We start from the raw sequence: 19777 nt of genomic DNA, 5'->3' as shown, positions 1-19777 counted from the left end.
AGCGTTATGTGTTTGAGGTAAATTCCTCTAAATACTCTTTTCTATRTTGTTAGCAACTAAATCATACCAAGAATTTGGTGTGCACAAATCATGAAGAACAAAGAAGATCGTTGCCTTCCTCGTGCAGTTTGTTGCTAGAACAAGTCTTTCTTTGAATKATTATAATTGATTCCACAGAAGTCAATCCTGAAAAACATCATAGAAATGCAGTATTACATGTGCTTTCTTTGTCTATTGACAAATTTTTGCCAGCTTCCAAGAGACCTTGCATATGGTGGAGAGAATACAAAGATTGATGTAATGGAACTTCTCAGTGATTCTATCCTTTAAAACTTTCCATTTGGCAAAACATTTCATTTTTAATCTTCACACAAGGCAAAAACAAATGTCAAGACTAGCAATTTCCTTCAGAGCAGTAACCTATATTTGCCCATCAACTATAATGACCTTTGGATAGTATATCTTTCCTGAGATAGATAGGCTGCATTATCTGACAGGTGGGAATAATTCCTCCATTGTCATTATCRTTGTTTCTTATTTTTTCTTACATTTCTCCAATACTTTTGAATGTGTCTATTCTCACCTAGACTTGTTTCCCAGCACAATTATTGTCCTCTTTTCAGTAGCCCTTGCTGTTGTGGAGTGAGAGTGCTGTCACAAATATTAGAATCCCTGAATGAACTGGATTGGAAATGGCCAACAGATTAGAAATACTCGCTTAAAGCATCCTCTTTGCTGTGAAGTAGTAGGGGAGAAGTATTTGCATAAATGAAATATTAATAGATACTGAAATTACTACACAAAATAAAACATAGCTTGCATAGACATTATCATGCAACTTTACACAAGCATTTATGTTCTTTGTGTATTTTGACTTAGGKCCATATGAGACACATGAGTGAACTGTCAGTCATGTAGAGGTAATTATAATTTGTCCATACGGGGGAATTAAAAAAAAATCCTTGGAAAAATATATTAACACTTTTCATTAGTAGTAAGCATTGGTTGTTAATCATTTGATAAAATTGTGCATAGGAAAATATACAAATTTTCTGATTCAAACGGTTCCTTGAGAAGAGCCACTACAGGAATTAATTATCTTTTTGTACCATTTCATTTATTTTTTTCATTCCCCAAACAAGAAAAATATATTTTCATACAGTGTTCAGCAAACCAAGCCCGATTATTTAAAATAATATACATGGTCAGGGTGCTCAGTGTAAAGTGCTATTTTAGAGTAAGTACCTGTCCCTCTTTACAGCATTCAAAATGGAGGTCTTTGGTTTCCACTTGCACAGAACCAGTTTGTAAAGGGTCTTTGGACATCTTTGCGCTTCTCCCTTCCCCAAGTAACTGGCAAATAGCTGGGTGTCACTGATGCATGGGGCAACAAATCGATAAAGCAAGCATAGATTCTGAGATCTATAATTTTTAATAATTTTAAACTAGCTACAAAATGTCAATCACTTCACAAACTGACAGGAGACATAAGGAATTTCATATTACATGCTGTAAATTATATTTATCTCACAGTTTATCTAGAGTTCATTCATTTAGGTTTTTTTATTATTTTTTTAACTGAGTCAGCTACTAAACATCTCAGCAATTTGGTGTGCATAGCTCTAGGTAAGCAACAGAGAACTGTACTGATAACAAACCACATGGGGATAGCGACTAGTAGAGAAAGCCTTATAAAAATTACATTTCTCTGCACAATTTCATATGGTAGTCGTTTCCTCCAAAAGATAGTCTTCAAAAGCAGCAGACAAACCCAATATATTACACTTACTTCTTTGTGTCTTTAACATAGTTTCAGCCGAGCTCTTGTTTTGCTGGCAATGGCTAAATAGTGAGTGCCAAATCCCTCTTTTTTCATTATTAAAAAAATGATCATGATTAATAACTATATATATATCAACAAGAAAAAGTGGCACGACTGCAAACTTGCTGGTATAACATAGTCCCAAAAGAGTCCGAATACTGAGCATGCTTTTGTTGTCATTGTTGGTGTGCTACTGCCATGGGAAAAGTCTGGTTTAAGGAGTCTAAAAGTCTATTTATTCCTCATGCATAAATGCATAAATCACACCACTTTTTAGTGCAATGCTTGTTATAGTAATATAATTTCACATTGTCTAATCATGAAATCATAACAACAGATAATGGTAATGAAAAACTGAAGACAGCAGGTTTAAGTGCTTAAACATGTTACCCAAAGACAGGAGCATGGCAGTAGCTCTGTGGAATGTCACAGTTTTACAAGAACAATACTGTATATTTAAAGGTTAACAGCACGTTTAGCATTCCAACATTGTTGTCATTCAGCAAACATCATTTAAAAAAAAAAAAAAAWAGGGGAGAAGAGGAAAAAAAAAAAAAAAGGAATCCAAAATAGAATCAAGGAAAGGAAAAATCTCAAAAATCATCATAGTGAGCTATAGCCATCAAATCAGCACTATGTACAACCTTTGGAAAGAAAGATATCTAGAAAAAAATAATTACAAGTATCATTTTTGGAAAGCTGACAAACTACACAGGACAACATTTACAATGGGGCTGATATGTGCATGTGTGCAAACCTAGTAGGTAAATACCATGATAAAAGCATGAAGGTGCTGCCCTGTTGGACAGTGTTAAAAGGAAATGCACTTGGCTGCATTTAACCACTGCCCAGCATCTTTGTTGCACGCTGGTTAGCTTCATCAATCCTGGTTTTGTTGGAATCAGCCTATGGAAACACAAATAAAACAAGCACTTGGTTATATGGCAGAGAGAGAACATTTGCAATGCTTTGTGGACACTTCCCTGTTTTTAACTGCATTGGAGGGGGAAAAAAAAAAACTTTAAAAATACTAGATAACTGGTTTTTTTTGTGGCGTTGCAGGCCAGATCAGAATTACAGATTTTTCTGATTTGTGACATTTCAAATAGCCTCTGAGTAAAGCATTTGTGTTCAGCAGTTTCTGTGAACTCTTCTACTGCTCTGCCAGGTCTGTAGGCAATGTTAAGGGGTAACTCCAATTATAGTGATGCTCTGGTGATTGCATTGACAATTGATGATGTATGCATGGATTTTATTTGTTTCAAGCTTTCATGAAATATAAGACCAATAGATTCAGTGCATGCAGGGTCTGCCTCAGCTGAAAGTTACACTAACATTTGGATTTCCATGCAGTCAAAACTAAATTTTGTTCAGTGTACTGCAGAATCACTGGAGTAGAAAACCAAGATAATCTTATGTGGGAATGCTGGGCAATRTGTGTTTATTTGAAAAGAAATTAGCCTATGTCTCTTCTCTTTACATGAGACAGGAAGGGAATAGGTAGGAGTGATGCTGCTGTTCAGTTTGGAAGGATACAGAATGGTAAAGCAACTTTTCCACATATGTTTCTAAGCCCTTTAAAATAGTTATACTGATGTGAAGTAAATAATTCTTGAACATCTTGGGCTTTTCTTTATAATTGTTTTGGCAAATACTATGTAGACRCATCTTTTTAATGCAGTAGTAGGTGCCAGGTCCTCAGCAAGTATAACTCAGCATAACTGCTCATATGCAGCACACTAATTCATATTAGTCATGAGTTTGACCTTTTCTGTAACCATATAACTACCTAGAAAAAATGTGAATGGTTTTGGAGGCATTTGTCATATATGAACACTGCAATGCTCTGTGTGTGTACTTTTTTCAGAGATGAAATATAATARTCCTGAATGGAAATACAAAGTCTAACTTTGCTACATTTTGCAAAGGTTCTTTCTCATAGTCATAGCTGATCAAAAGCATCATTTTTAGCTGGTCAGAGAAGAAAACAGTTCTGGCAATGCTGTGGCTATAGTTGCCACCAGCCAAGGTCAGACTGTTGTTCTAATGCAGTATTTCTTCACAAAATAGGCAAGTATTGATCTGTTTTCAGCATTATCCATCTCTAAGTTGCTTCTGAATAGAAGGGTTTTCCTAATATCTGGTTTGTTTTATTTGTATATTGTTACTGTTCAGACCACGTGTACTTAGCCTGCAAAATTTAGATCTTCATTAAGACTGAACTGCCTTGTTTTTGTGCTGCTACTATGTTAGTCGTCTGTATACACCGCAAATCCATCTTTCAGAAGAGTGTCACTGTTCCTAGCAAAGATCTCTGCCTGACTAGGCCTATCCGTGAGGGTGGATTTAGTGACTGATACTATTTTGCAATGCTTTTTTGCTGCTGTATAAAATGCTGTATAGCTAACTCTATGAGGAGATTCCATAGAAGTGGATGGCCAGTCCCTCAGTGACCTGCTGTCAGTCTGCACTGCCTAGGAACTTGGTGCATGTATTTTGTGTGCACAAAATGTCTAGTCAATGCTTTCAGAATCCAGAAGGATGCAGGCATGACCTAATAGAGTAGTACAGTGTTACAAAGTTAGCATCACTGTGTTTGGTGGTAGCATCCTAAAAGCATGGATGGGACACACCTGTTGTCCAAGGATAGCGCMTGTCATCTGTGGCTAAAATTGTCACGACTAGAATAGTTACCAACAAAGTAGTACAYGTCCTTGTACTTTCTCTGAGAAAATAGTATGTATCCTAGATTTCTTTCTTAAGATTAGTTATGACACATGCTTTATAATCCTCCAGTCCCTTCTTGCAATGTAGACAGATGGACTACTTTCCAGTGAAAGTACCATTCTTATGAATAACGATGGTAAATCTCTCTCCCAAGCCTTATTTTTTTTTTCCACAGATATATGAACTACTGTAGAATGGCATTACAGTAGTACTTTGAGTTTTCAAATTCATTCAAACAAACAAATTCAGCTTTAAAACAGAAGTTTTGACTGTTCCAGAGCTGTGTGCTCTTTTTGTTATGCGACTATCAGTCTGTCGGAAATAAATTCCCTTTAAGATGACACACTTCAACCAGTTCTCCCTGGAAGCAAACTCCAGTTGAGAAAGTCACTGAACTGTGAACTCTGACAGCAATATTTTCTTATTTTAATTCATTGTGCACACTTAGTTAATTGACATGAGGACCGGGCATGGCCATCTTGCTCTTTATAGCTTGTATGTGTAAGAGTACAGCTTGAGTACAAGCTCTACCACTTAAGATCAGCATTAATTCTAATCAGTACATTTAAATCCTAGGGTTAGATCCTCAGGCTGTGTAAATTTTAGCTGAAGTCAAGGTTGTTTTTACACCAGCAAAAGATCTAGTCCGTTCTGTTGCCTGAGCCTGGCTGTGTCTCCGCTTGGAGCTCTGCCAGTAGCCAATGCAGGTGGCTGCAGATCTTCGGAGCTGAGGACAAGAGTGAGTTCCCAGCTGGGGGTGGAGGTGCAGCTCTACTTTGGAAACCTGCAGTGCAGATCTGGCACTGGAATGATGCTCTCTGCACTTTTTTTTTAGTTAGCGATTTCACAGTGGTAATATTAGAATTTTGTAGTTCACTGGGCCCATGCAGAACCCAGTTTATATATAAATAATGTATGTATATAATGTGTGTGTGTATATATGCATATATACATGCATATGTATACACACACACACCTGGTGGATCACTATCCTAAAGCAGATAAAAGCAGGCAGCAGAACAAGACTGACTGCACTGTTACCATCTGACTAAGGCAACCTTAGTGAGTTGACATCCTCCTTTTTGGACTGGCCCTTCTAACAACTGATCTCCATCGTTTGTCGAGTTTCGGAGGGAAGAAAAGTCCAGAAGAGTTTAACACTTGCCAGGAAATGCCCAAGAGTTTAGGCCTAAGCTCCACAATCCTGAACATCTCAGATGCTTCTTTCCCAAACCTTTACAGAAGGATCCTTGATTTGTGTCAAGTGTTGCCCTTATCAGCTGTTATCTTTTGARCCTAGCAGTGCAGTATGACCTGCAGTGAAGGAATGAATCAAGATCTACAGCAGCAAGCTCTGCTTTCTTCCAAAGTTTTGGAAGGCAGAGAGGAGCTCTAGCAGCTCCTAGTCCCTTATCCTTCTCCGAAAGAGCTGAAGAGCAACTGCAGCATGAGCCCTAAGCTGAAGGAGCTGGGAACAGACCGGGTTGCACATCTTCTGTGGTTCCTGTAGCTGTCTGTGCCCATCAAGGCCTGCAGAATGGAAACACAGCCACCCTTTGGGGTTCTCTTAAAAATGTCAGCTCTTACCTTCTCCATGATCCTGTCAATCTGGCGATTCTGTGTGTCAATCTCGTTGCCCATATCCAGGGCCATGTGACGTAGGTTTCCAATGATGCCGCTGACCTGCTCGAGGTTCTCATCCATTTCGTTTTCCCGGGCATCGTTTGTTACCCTGTGAGCGCAAAAACAAGTCTGAGTAGAGACTGAGAAGATCCCTCCAAAATGCTGATTCACCTGAAACCTCCCCTACATCCTTCTTCACCTGTGGCTTGTAGAGTATGCTTCTGTACTGGGCTTTGAAGAGAAAGGAGTATTTATTAAACAGGTAACTCTCAAACCCTTGTATGCTTACTTTTTGACTATTGGGACTAACTTTTTTGGTTTGTTACTACTCCATTTGCAATGCTCATTTCTGCTGCTCCTGGAAATGCTGCTTGGCTCCCCTGCTCACATAGCACGCCTTTGGCAGCACTGTTGCTTCTCAGAAGAACAAAAGTGTGCTCTGTTTGAACCCAGGTGTGCTTACAGTACGTGCAAAGTGCTGGGGGGCCTTGGAATTGCACTCCAACCTTGGGCTGTGCACAGCGAGCTGGTACAGTGCAGTCCTTGCAGACACGGGCTGCCTGAAGTGCTCGGCATGAGCAGCTTCTGCTGTGGAAGTCCTGGCCTAAACTCCTATTTTAATGAAATGTATTTCTGGTAAATGACAGAAGCAGCTTCTCTCTGACTTGCTGGCTTCAGTAAAGATGCACTTCCTCTCTTGTTAGCTCTTTTTCAGCTGCTTGCTGTGTAAAAGCAGGGGAAAAGATAAAAATAAAATGTGCCTTAGCCTGGAGAGCCCAGCTCAGCACTCTAGTCACTAGAGAATTATGTGGTGACGGACACTGGGAAAAGCAAGGTCCATTCGTGATGCTCAGAAAATACTTCTTTGATAGATTTTGTGCCCTTTGTGTTTATAAGGGCACCAGAAAGGCTGCATAGGCTATTTGTAGAGCAATTATGGCAGAGCACTCTGGTAAACTTCCTTCACTTGCTGTTCTGTTAGACTGCCCCAGCCTTCATGTTAATGGAGCTTCCCTTCAGAGATGATAAAGTGAATGGTAATCCCAGCAAATTTAAATGGCAGTGCAATCCCCACGCTGCATTGCATGACAGCGTTGTTTCCATCATGCTGATTTCTTTTAATATAGCAGCCAAAAATAAGTGGATAGTAGCTTTTGGAAAGATAATTACTTATTATCTTAATTACTTATTAATCTGGTGTTCTTAATCTTCAGAGATCAAAGCTTTGCCTACAGATATGTCTTTATCCAGTCAGTTGATAGCATTGTCATCTAAATACATACTCGGTAAGTACGGTAAGTACGTACTTATCCTGAGTCCTTCTGCATTGCTGGAGGTTTGCAGCCTGGTTGCTGTTAGTATAGCCGTGTGTTTAAAATTGGCTTTCATTTGGGTGCACGGTGGTTGCCACTAAAGTGTCAACATTTTTCAACAGTTATGGCATTTCAGCAATTGAGGAATAGTGCAGCATTTCCCACTCAATGAGGGTTTTTCTGGGTAATAGTCATAAGCAGGAAAGTGTTTTTCTTGGACACAGTTTACCTCTAGTAAAAATGCTCTAGGTCCTGTGCTTGTCTCTTYTTTGGTGAAGGGCCTGAGGCTCTCTTAGAAAAGAGGGAGGGCTGCTGAGTGCCTTGATATGCCCTCTGACGGGGACAGTTAATGCATAGTCAGCCCTATATATCTTRAAAACCAAGGTAATTATATACTAGCTTTATTTGACAGTTTATTTCCAAGACATTTCACCAAATGTTGTTAATGAGACCTATAATAGAACCCCAAGTAAAAGTTATTGATGGTGCTGGAGAGCTGGAGCACAAGAATGATGTGGCAAATGCTGACTGACCTTGAGAATATAAATCTGTTCGCTGTGAACTAAATAAGTATATATTATATCTATGTAAGTACTTCAGAACTCTTGGTAATCGCAAGGAAGAAGATTAGGGCAAATACCTGCTGGTTCTTAGGGCGGGAGCCCTGACTTCCAGGATTTTCATCAACATCCTCATTATTAGTTGCACTAGCTCAGGCAAACACCCATAGGGTCAGGTGAGGTTGGTGGAAGCAGGGGCTGTTTAGGGCCTGTCCCTGTACTCCTCAGTGTCAACCTAAATATGAGCATCTTCCACCAGATGAAAAAAGGTGGCTCTGTTGCATTATCTGGTGTCGCTGAGGGAGTTAATGAACATCACAGAACACATGACCATATGGGAGATTTCTAAGTATATCAGTGACAAGCAAAATACAAAGAAAACAGTGGATGGAAGGACTCACCTGCGGATAAAGCCACCACTGATGGCCATCTGCTCCCGTTCATCTACAACACGTGCAGGCTGGCTGGCTACAACCCCATCCTGGTTATTACCCCAGGCTTTTTTGTAAGCATCACTTGATTTAAGCCTATGCAAAAAAGATGATGAGTAACAAAGCAAGAGGACAAAGACAAATGCAAAACTCTTTACCTTCTCCAAGCTAAAAGCTGAATCAAGCAAATGAGTTTTCAGAAAGAGGGTCATTGTTTGTATACCGATATATCATAAGCCTGAGTAAAAGGAGGTTTTATTTTTCTGCCACAACGACTGTGATGGTCAGAGGTTTTGTTTCCAATAGGGTGAATTGCACTTGTCAAGTCTACAACACTGCACACAGGTTTTTGGATGTTAACTTAGTTTCCAGAGAGAAGAATAAACCAAAAAAAAAAAAAAAGAAAAAGATAAAAGAAAAAAAGATGAGAAGAAATAGATAACTGGAAAACATTGTTTCATTTCAGTGATACATATGTTTTGACATCGAACACAGAGAACGTACTGGCAGACAGACATAAAAACAAAAGTGCCAAGTATAGTATGTACATCACATCACAGCAACACACCCTTTTAGAGAAAAACAGATTTGGCTAGATTTAAACAAGTTACCTTACAGAAGATTGGGCTTTATTGTTTAACATGTATGTGGCATAATAGGCATTTAGAGCCACGAACGTTTTCTGAGGCGATTTAAGGATTGTTTTTGTCAAAGTCATTGGATTTCTAAATAATATATCGGTACTTGAAAATAGTAATCATACATCGACAGTTGATGTACAAACCTTTCTCCACAGAGACAAAAAGTAAAATATGCAGAAGTGAGATGAGTGCAGGAGAAAAGAAAAGATACAAGCAATCTAGCATCAGAAAGGGAAATTTTTCTACATTTTCTTCATGCACCAGCTACAGGCATGAATAAAAAGTGAAGCATTCTCACTAAGCACAGTTGCCCCAATATTTCGTCATACTCTTAATGCACCAGCAGTAACAGCCTTCACAATAAGCAAGACACAGGCAAAAATGGATCATCACTTCCTTTAGGAGCTTTAAACCACAGGACTTTAAATTAGCCTTTCAGGTTGTTTTATTTGTTGTTTGTGAGAGTCACGTTTGCTTTTAGAGAGCCATTTTTGACTGAGCTGCCATGGATAGAAAAATTAAAATCCAGGCATACCTTCAGTGGCAGATTAGCATATGTGCCAGCATGTTTTGGGTTGCTGTCTTTGGGTGATCAGACAAGATCACACTTGAGCAGGAGAGCCTGAGTGTTTGGGGTCGGTAGCTAAAAATCCTCAGTCTTATTTCAGAAATGGTGCAGTTTTCAACAAAGCTGTTGAAAGTGGCAAATCCCTATGGTTTCAGTGTTCTTCATTTTGCTGCTAGTGAATCATACGAGGAGCCCTGTGGCTTGGCTTTGGTGGGAGAAATTGAACATTCTTCTAGTTGGGAAAGGATAAAAGAAAACCAGCTCTGATGTTAATGTTCTCTATGTTCTGCAAAGCTGTTTAGCATACTCTGATGGGGAACTAAAATATAAATTAAGAGGATCTTTCCCAGSTACTCTTTTGTTGTTTATTTCTTTTTAAAAAATGTGAAGACTTGGAGGTGTTGATTYGGTCATTCAAAGTTATTCTTAGTTCACTGAAACTATGCATCAGCTTTGGTGTTTCTGGAAATGAGTGCAGCTAGTTCTCTTCCTGCACATTCAATTACAAGTGTTGTGTTTGAGGAGAAATATTTTATAATCTAAGCACTTGAAAGTTGATTTTTCTGCATGCAAACTTCCTGTTGAAGTCTACAGGTTGAATCCAGACYCGCTCATGATTGATAGCGGTCACTTTACTGTCTTTTCTCTGGTAAAAATTTTATGCCATGGGAATATTGTGTCTTCTAGGAACATAGGATTGAGGACTTATATTTCGGTTCACTGAGTTGTATTTACAAGCAAAAAAGAATAACTGTGTGTGGAAAGGGGAGGAGAGGGACTATTTTTTTTTTTTTAAGGTGTGCAATTCACCACCAGCCAGAAGAGCATTAGAGAATGAAGGCATAATCATTCTGACATCCAGAATTGTTTGGATTTCTCTCTCTCCTTAACTCTGCTCAGTATATCGTCTTAGGTTCACCAGTTGATTCTGAATGAATTTTTGACCTAAATGACAGGTTTCTCCAGGAGGAGCAAGCCAKAGCAGTGTTCCTCTTTAAGCTGCCACTTTCCTCTCTCCCACTTTGCACTTGTAAGCAATGGTATACATATACAGGGCAAAATACATACCCTAGCTAAATACTTGTGGCTTGGTATGCAGAAGCAAAATTGATAATTTTTTTTTATAGCTGAGACAGTATCTGCATTTTGTCCCGAGAGAATTAACTTCAAAATAAGCAGTGACTGATAAGACAGAAATCCAGCCCTACTGTTCCTATTCCAGACAAAATTCCCACTGAATTCTACAATAGCTTTCAGTCATTTGGTCTTGAAAATCATGGTAGGATTGGGCTATGGTTGTGAAAATGTGCTGTGCAATCTGTGCTATGCAAAATCATCTGTGCTGTGCAAAAACTGAGCACAACATTATAGAAACACAGCATTCTACTTTGTTTCCTGCAGAATCTTTGGCCAACCATTTATAAATGTTGTCACAATAACCTGGCTGAGCGCTAACTCATGCATGCTGGATTTGCTATTCCTTGAGGAAGTCTGATTGTTACAGTTTTTCCCTAGTTTCTGCACCCACAATATGCACATATCRTTTTCCTTTGGCATTTAAAACAAGCTTCGCATTACTTGGAGAACAGTTTTGTTCAAGTGTGATGGCATGCAAGCAAAATTCGATGCATTTCAACATTTCTGCTTAGTGTACGTTCTACCCAAATGAGAGAAAGTAACACAATGTGTTCATTTTTCTCAAATTTGGTTCCCTAAGATGATGAAAATCATTTTAAGTTGAATTCCAATTGTAAAACATCATGTCTCCATCAAGATCTCAGCAAGGATGATATCTGTTAAACAGTGAGAGATATCATGATTTTCTTCTATAATTTTTGGCAATGATTTTTATTTCCTATTTTGCATTTGTTAGCTATAAATTTTTATTAGAATTTTATTGTGTGAAAATAAGTTTTAAAACTTAGGGCTTGCAGAAATAAAGTAGCCCCCATGTTTTTGTTTGCTGGAAAAATGGAAACACTTAGTACACTTCAGGTAAAATGTTGAAACTTTTACTGTAAAAGGGGTTGACAGTGAAGCTTTCACTTCAGTATGCCTGATTTTAATGCATCTACAGGAATTCCCAGTCAGCTGTCTATGCTATGAGATGAATGCATTTGAATCAGAATCGTTCTTTCTGCATGCCACATGCTCATCCTGTCCATGTGCCTAGCAAGGATGAGCTTCACAAGGCCTTTGGGATCAGCCTTAAGTGCTCAAAGAGATGAGGCAGGCAGCACCTACTTGTTACATGGACAGACACAAAGACCACAGAATTTTCCTAGGTCCGTCAAATTCTTTTCTGCTTCTTTCATGTCCTTATTGATTTGGTCCATTCCCTCTTCGATGCGTTCCAGTTGTTCTGATTAAACACAAGTATTTTATCCCCACAGAATGAAGCAGATGGAAAAGGACAAAGAAAAAAAAGACAAAAAACTTCAGACATTCACTGTGACAAAAAGAACTGGACACCACATAGCAGAGCCGGTACCCAGTACCTACTTGTTACAAGGACATATGAAAAGGCCACAGCATTTCCCTAAATCTTTTAAATTTTTCTCGGCCTCCTTCATGTCTTGGTTGATATGGTTCATGCCTTCTTCAACACGATCGAGTTGTTCTGGTCAGGACAAAGGGATGACAGTGTGGAATGAATTGTATTTTTGTTTGTTTTTGTCTTCAACAGAACATGAAAAATGACCATGTAAAACTGAATTAATAATGGGATACAATGCATTAATCTGCGCTGATGCATTGTTGTGAGGATGTGTGCTGTACTGGATGCTGAAGATGTTTGTTACTAACATGGGAAGAGTTAAAACAAAGGAGGCAGATGTTTGAAATATATTAATTTAAACAAGATGTAATGGTGTAGAAAGGAAGGATTATAAACTTTAAGGTCCAGAAACATATTACAATACATCCACTTACTAAAACACCAATGACATCCAAGAGAAAGAAAGATACGGTGTTAATATTTGCATTTATGCATGTTAATACATAGGAATGTCCTTCCATGGAAAACGCTTGAATTACTTACAAATGCCTTGGAATTAGATGATGTTTGGCAAAGGAACTGGTTTAATTAGTGATTGAATGAGAGGTTTGGTCATAGCAGTATCAGAGATGGTGAGAGCTGTAAAGAGTTGTGTCCAAGAACTCCTTTTTCCGGAGGCTGAGGAAACTTGAGACATGCCACTTTGGCATTGAATATTAATCTCTAGTCTTGAGTATGAGTTCAGCACTGATTCCTTCTCTTTTGGACTGCTGTAAATTATGAGTAACCCCAGTGAACACAGAGGAATTAAAACCACCTAAGGAACCTGATCCAGTGCCCCCTGAAAGAGGAGCAGCAGCTATGATGCATTTTGTCTCTGTCCCCAGGGGATTTTACATAAATATTAGGCAAAGACTAACATTTTTCAGTGGGGTCACTTCTGATTTGCACCAAGTAAAGGGACTAGGTCATCAGCCCAGTAACTAGCCATACATAGACACTATTTCTTCTTTAGTATCAAACAATTTTCCTTTTTTTTTTTTTTCCCACTAAGGCTCTCTTACTGTGGGTTTTTCCTCRGTAACACTGTAGCTCAGAATAATTGAATGTGTTAATTTCTTCACTAATGTTAAAGCTGAGAAAAATGGCCTGGAGGAGCAGAATGGCATATATAAAACTGTCAGACCAGATCCTTCACTGATGCAAACAGACATGGGTCCAGCTGGATCAGGGTTCCTATGTGAAGTTTRGTGTAGCTGTAACATTTAAAAGTGGTAGAAGGCTCGGCCATTTGCTTAATGCGAGATGAACCCACATTATTATTACATGGAACAAAAAAGTTAGTTGGAGTGATACTTCAATGCAGTAGAACATTTCATAGTACCTAAAGAGGCCAAGAAAAGCAGTCTGAGTCAAATACGTTTCTATTCCTTGTATTGAGTAGAGAAAATGTAACAYGGAATTAGAACTAAGAGGTAAGGATCTAAGACAGCACAGGTTATAGGAGAAATATAACATCATCCCTCACATTGTTACCTGTGTCAAGACAAAAGGAATCATTAAAAATTTCACATCAGAAACAAAAAAACTCCCATTGACTTCTTTGGGAATAGGAATAGGCTTGATTTGTTCCTTTCCATTAACAACTAAGGTTTAGATTTTYAAAGCTGTCTGGGGGATTTGGATGCCCAAATTTAAAATTAATTAAAATTAATTTTAATGGGAATTGAGCATCTCACCCCTAGAGGGCTTTGAAAATTTCAGCCTAAATTGTTCAAGCTGAAATAATTCTAATATTGARCTTGTGCTGTTTATTTAATTCTTGAATGAGGCAGGAGATGGAGAGGCACCATGGCAGTGTTGCCAGTTACATCTGCTTTTTGGCTATCAGTTCTCATTTTCTGCAACAAAATGTACCTGTTTCCTGATACAAAAGGGGTTATTGATCTTGAAGCCAAAGATGAATGGCGGATCAGAGTTATCTGGCAATGTTTCTCCCTGAAAGGAGCCCATTTAATGTGAGGAAAAGATTAGGAAGTTAATAAGCAAACCTTAGAGATGTGTTGCACAAGCTTGGCCAGATAAGCTGCTAAAGAAAGAAATACAAGTTCAGACTGTTTTAGCACACACTGCAATTTTTCTTGGTTTGGAGGTTGAACAGAAACTTTGCCGTGTTTGCACCCACTTAGCATGGATTTAACTTGCCCAGTGAGTTTTGTGCCATTGTAGTTAAGATGTTTTCATCAGAGGTGTGAGTGTGTGATAAAAGGTGCTAATCCTGCTCCTCACATACCAGGTCTCGCCTGCTGCTCTGTAGCTGGGTGTCGTGTGCTCTAGTTCTGTGGGGCCTGCACAACTGTGAGCATGAACTGGCTTTTTTTTTTTTTTTTTTTTTTTTTTTTATGCAGTGTGACCAGAAATTGCAGTCACAATTTCCAGAGAAAATTGTGAGGTCATATTTTCCAGGGCTATTGGTTTCCATTGGGAGGGACAAATAGTAATGACTGTTTTTTCCCCTCACTGATTTTACTACCTGTTTTTGTCTGTCTCGTCTGGTCCCAGGAAGAGACTAACTAAGACTGTAGAGATCAGTCCTAGATCGTGTATTACTGGTCAATACTTACAGGTCATACTTACTTTCAGCCTAAGCATGTTTACTAAACCAGATACAGCTTCACTAAAGTCAAATATACAGTGCAGGGCTTTTTGAACTTTCTTTCCCCTATCCCATTCTGCCTAAGTTGCTGGGTTTTGATTGAAGGAAATATTTGACATGATAGACTTTCTTTTAAATTATATTTCTCTTCAGGACTCTGCATTTATCTTGCTTCAGTATTTGTGTGTATGCCTATGCTATTTCTGAAGCCAACATCTTTAATTTATCTTCCATTAAAGATCACTGTGAAAAGACATGAGACATTTGTGGCCCAGAAGTCTAGACATCTGGCTGCTGCTCCTAAAGTCATTTGCTTGTTGTAAATGTAGTGGGATGGATTGTTAACTGGCTTATTTCAGAACAGTTATTCTGTCTTCATGGCACAAAACCAATTTATCTGTGCCACAGATGTGGTCCCACGTGCAAGTAAACTGGTTTGTGGAATGTATTTTCTACCATTGCAGAGATATAAATGTTACAGAGGAATTAATTTAATGGGGCTCACTCTGGATTTGTTTTGGTATAACTGCTATTAAGCTCTGACCCAGAATGAATCGTTGCAAGCAAGAAATTAGATGGTTATCAAAAGGTTAATATAATATGTTGTCATATCTTTTCCTATTCTAACATTGTGAATCGTACTAAAAGGTTTTGGGGAAGGCATTCTGCTAGCATATACTGCCATGAAACTATGAAAATTCACATTGCCCAAAGATCAGGCTCAGACTTTGTCTTTTTATAGTTTCTTGAAGTATTCCTTAGACATTCTCCATCTCTAGATATGTTATATGCACATGCACTATACATATGTATGTATATGCACATGGTATATAGGAATTGGCATTGTCTGAATCTGGAGGCAGAATATACACAAGGGTTTTTTTTTTTTTTTATTGAGACTTGATTCATTTTTTTTCCAGGAAGCTCTGTTATTTATAAAACCCCTTTTGCCTTGTTGATATTATCTGATGCCCGAGAATATCACTTTGACTTGAAAGAGTGCCCATATATCATTTTCCAGATCTTATAGCAAACTGATGGCATGCACATTGATTTTTATACCTCTATCATTATCCTTATGAGCTACTTATGGATTAACAGAGATCATGTAGATTGAGAGATCATAAACTTAGTCCTGTGAGGCTTACAGTGGCACTGTGCCCCGCTGGCAGTGTTACCTATGCCCAAAGCTTGCTTGGTGAATCCCAGGGGGAGCACCAAGTGGGAGATCCTCAAGTATTGCTGCATCAGCTGCAACAGCTTGAAAAACCTCCKCTGTGGGACTCATCCAGGCTGAAAGGCAGGGATATCCCTCAGCTGCTCCCGTGGTCTCTTGAGCTGATGCAGCTGCTGAAGACTCTTAGCCCAGTGTTGGAAGCAGGACCAACAAGTGGCAGCTGGCACCTTTACATCCTCATCCACAATGTGCAAGAATTTTTCCTCAATTTGTGTCCAGCATTCGGGGCCTGTGCTTCTCAAATGGCAGTTGAGAGCTTTTAGAGAAGAAAACTTGTATCTCTGCCTGGAGTGTTGTGCAACAAAGCAACCTCCACCAAGGACAATTTTAATTTTAAAAAGGAGGTTTAACAGCACATTTTAATCATAATTAGACAGAGAGGGCTATGTTTGAAGGAGAGTCAGCAAATTAGCCTCTTACAATGATACTCAGTGATCACATTTTCCACAAAGGAGAATCAGATTGGAATGAGGTTCATTTCTAGGACGGCCTTTTGAAAAATCCTCAGCCTTGACCTAGCTCTTCTTTGAAAGGCTTTGCTAAGCATGCGTGTGAAAGGAAGAAAGCTGATGGGGAGTACTTGGGAAACCAAGGCTAGCTGGACTAAAATAACAACAGACAAGACACAACCTGCTTCTGTGGGGGTTTTATCTTCTTCTTTCTGTAGTACAACTTCAGCATAATCCATGCCATTTTCTCTTTAAAATTTGGAATAATCAATATCATTATTTTCATTAATTAAAAAGCTAATTAACAAACCTTTTTTTTCCTCTGATCAACTCTTTCAGTCTTAATAGACTTGTTCCAGTATGAACTGAAAGGTCTAACCTGTAAGATGTTGGACTGTCCCTCCTATAATTTAAAAGTGCCATCTGTCCATAGAAATCCTCATTTCCTGTGCAGAGAAATTAGATTGCTGGTGAGAATTTCAAGGTGGGCATTTTGTCCTTCCTCTACCACCTCCAGTGGAAGGGCGAGAATATATTTAAGTATTTTATTATTTTTATTGTCCACTTATTGCTCGTGGTTGTATTGTAGCTACTTTGGGTCTATCTGTCCAGAGGGGACAGACAATACTATCTTAAATTTGTATTAGGCAGCTTGGTGTATTAAACTACCCTCTATGTTTATTGGCATTGCTGGCTGTCTATTTGCAACTGATGTGATGCAGTGCAGGGAGAAGATTTGTTGCTGTGTCATTTTTGTTGTGGCTTCTCCAAGACAGTGAGGACATTCCTCTGTCTTGTCCTGGCTGAAAAAATGGCAGGGCTGTTATTGGTGTTAGTGGAAACATTCCCCACCACTGCATTTTCAATACAAGAATGAAATTCCTTTGTAATATCCTACACAAGGACATCATCCCTCAGACATCCTCATAGATCCAAAGAGCTCTGCCTGCTGATACTCCCCAGGTGATAGAAGATTGAGAAGGACAGAGATCTCCTCTGGAGGAAGAGAGCTACAAGCTGTGGGAGCTCCTGCCACGTGTGAAAGTCATGCTTGTCTTCATATCCTGTCAACTACCAGCTTCATTTTTTTATAGTCTGCTTTTAACCAGCATATTAACTCATCCAAATGTTAACTTGTTCCTAAGCTGRTATATTTCTAAGATATATTTAATGAAGCACAGCAACTGCTACTCCACAGTAATGGTTCACAGCATGACAATTTTTAGTATAAAATGTAAACACATTACTTTAAAATGCAAATATATATATATATACACACACACACATGCTCTTAAATAATTAAACAAAGAAGTTTGTCCCAAGGCCAGATTTAAAAAATGTGTTGTGGATGCGCTGAGAGTTAGACCCTCAGAAAGTGTTTCTCACTGATGAAAAATTTCATCAAGGAGAGCTTAACCTCCTAGTCCCTCTCTCATGGCTTCCTCAGGAGGAGGACAGTGTTGAAATGGTTTGGATGAGAATACTTGGTCCCAAAAGACAGCAGGGATTGCAGGGACATCTGGGATTGCAGAGAGGCTACTCCAAAAACCTATTCAAATTCATGCAAATGTTCCCAGTGACCTTAAAGGGTGCKGGAGGAGGCTGCTAATTTTCATGGTAGTCCCAATCTCTGTGAAAATGAAGCTCTTGTGAAGCTCCACATATCCAGATAGGGCTAAAAAATACTCTGTGAACTGCTGAACAGCCAGATACACCTAACCCTTACAGACACCAGGAAGATTTTGATTTATAAATGACAGAAAAAGAGTTCTGCTCTGTGCTACTGGCTTAAAGAAGTTTTGCTCATAAAGTATGTGTAATTTAAAAGCAGAAATTGTCTAAAAAAAAAAAAAACCCTCAAAACATAGCTTTGAGCAACAGTGAAGATTAGATATTCTGCTTGCCGCCCACTGGAAAGATCAATGTCATGGTCTTTGTCTATATAGCACCTAATAATCTTAAGTGACTTGTGCAGTCAGCTGAAAAGAGATCACATGGCAATGTTAGCAAATGATTTCCTTAATCTCATAATCTGCTGAGACATCCACGCGTTGCACATATTGCATTAATTGCAGAGGTTTCAAAGTCATCATTAGTGTATTTTTTTCAGTAATATAAGAAGTCCTTCACGACTTAAAAAAAAATAAAAAATACTTAGGCATTATTAGAGTTGCATATGGCTAAAATGGACAAAACGCAATTAAACATTTAACACAGTGTACTGATTACAATATTTGCAGGGTTTGTAGCATTATTAGGCTGTTTTATTTCAGAAACCTATAAAGTATAATTACAAGCTTAATTCCCTGAACCACTTAAGGCATGACCATAACCAATTTAAGGAGGCTTTTAAGTTGTCTGCTCTTTTCTTGAAAGTATTGGCTACTTCCATCTCTGATTATGCAATATACATTTCAGGTTTYACTGACTATAAGTGTTTAATACTGAGGTTCCTGGACTCCAGAGGGTGCAATGAGTCTGACCTCAGCTCCTTTGCTCACACTGACACTCCTTCCTAGCATGCCTAGTGATTTCAGAGTCAGTACAACTTGTGCATACAGCACTCCTTAGCAATACTTTATAATCTTACAGTACAACTTTAACAATAACACTCTTAAAAAAAAAAAAAAAGAAAGAAAAAAAAAGAAAAACAATGTTAAAAACAAAAGGCCTATGAATCTGTAGGGGAAAAAAAATAAAAAGAGAGAAAAAACAAACAAACCAAAAAAAAAAAGGAGCATATTTTCCCCAGAGTTAGTACAATGAAGATTTAGGCAGCACTGAGGTCTCTGCTGATCTGCCTGTGAACTGCATCATTTGTCCCACATGGATATTTATAGGATTTCTCTGACAATATTTTTGGTTTTCTTTAAATGTATAATTCAGTTCTGAAGAAAAAAAAAAGCACATTATTTAGGCAGATGCTGTATCTGTTTTAACACAACTAATCCTTGGTTTTCTGTATTCATAGGCAATCCTTTTACCACCCTTTACCAGGAAATAAAAGAATTCAAAGGCACCAAAATATTCTCTTTAATATTTTCCTTGTCTAGACCAATTTGTGAGGCAATTTTGATTGGGTTAAATCTTTTTCTTAAGAGGAAAAAAATAAAAAAAGAGACATCTATGTAAAAATAACCAAACGTTCTCTGTTTAAGTCTTGCTGTTTCATTTCAGTGCATCATTTTGTTGTTTCTGTGAGTCTGCTGCGTGTGACGACTTAGTAGTTTTGTTGCAGAAAAAAAAAAAAAAA

The 19777-nt window shown here is 38.5% G+C and overlaps 1 protein-coding gene across 2 annotated transcripts in view; it reads right to left on the bottom strand.

The window, feature by feature from the left end:
• Positions 1–1414: 1414 nt before the first annotated feature.
• SNAP25 (synaptosome associated protein 25) overlaps positions 1415–19777 on the bottom strand; it is a 28112-nt gene continuing 9749 nt past the window's right edge. The window contains exons 4-7 of one of the 2 annotated variants that reach the window (XM_026052881.1): positions 12188–12305; positions 8447–8572; positions 6137–6281; positions 1415–2728 (exon numbers count right to left, since the gene is read on the bottom strand). In XM_026052881.1, coding sequence (XP_025908666.1) covers positions 2660–2728; positions 6137–6281; positions 8447–8572; positions 12188–12305 — 458 coding nt within the window. In that variant the 3' untranslated portion in view covers positions 1415–2659. Of the gene's footprint in view, positions 2729–6136; positions 6282–8446; positions 8573–11929; positions 12048–12187; positions 12306–19777 lie in introns of both variants that reach the window. The other variant, XM_026052880.1, reaches the window with a different exon arrangement.

This window comes from Nothoprocta perdicaria, unplaced genomic scaffold (genome assembly GCF_003342845.1).
Source record: "Nothoprocta perdicaria isolate Ctin4 unplaced genomic scaffold, notPer1 scaffold_93, whole genome shotgun sequence".
Lineage (NCBI taxonomy): Eukaryota > Metazoa > Chordata > Aves > Tinamiformes > Tinamidae > Nothoprocta > Nothoprocta perdicaria.
This window is presented reverse-complemented; position numbering and strand designations above follow the sequence as displayed.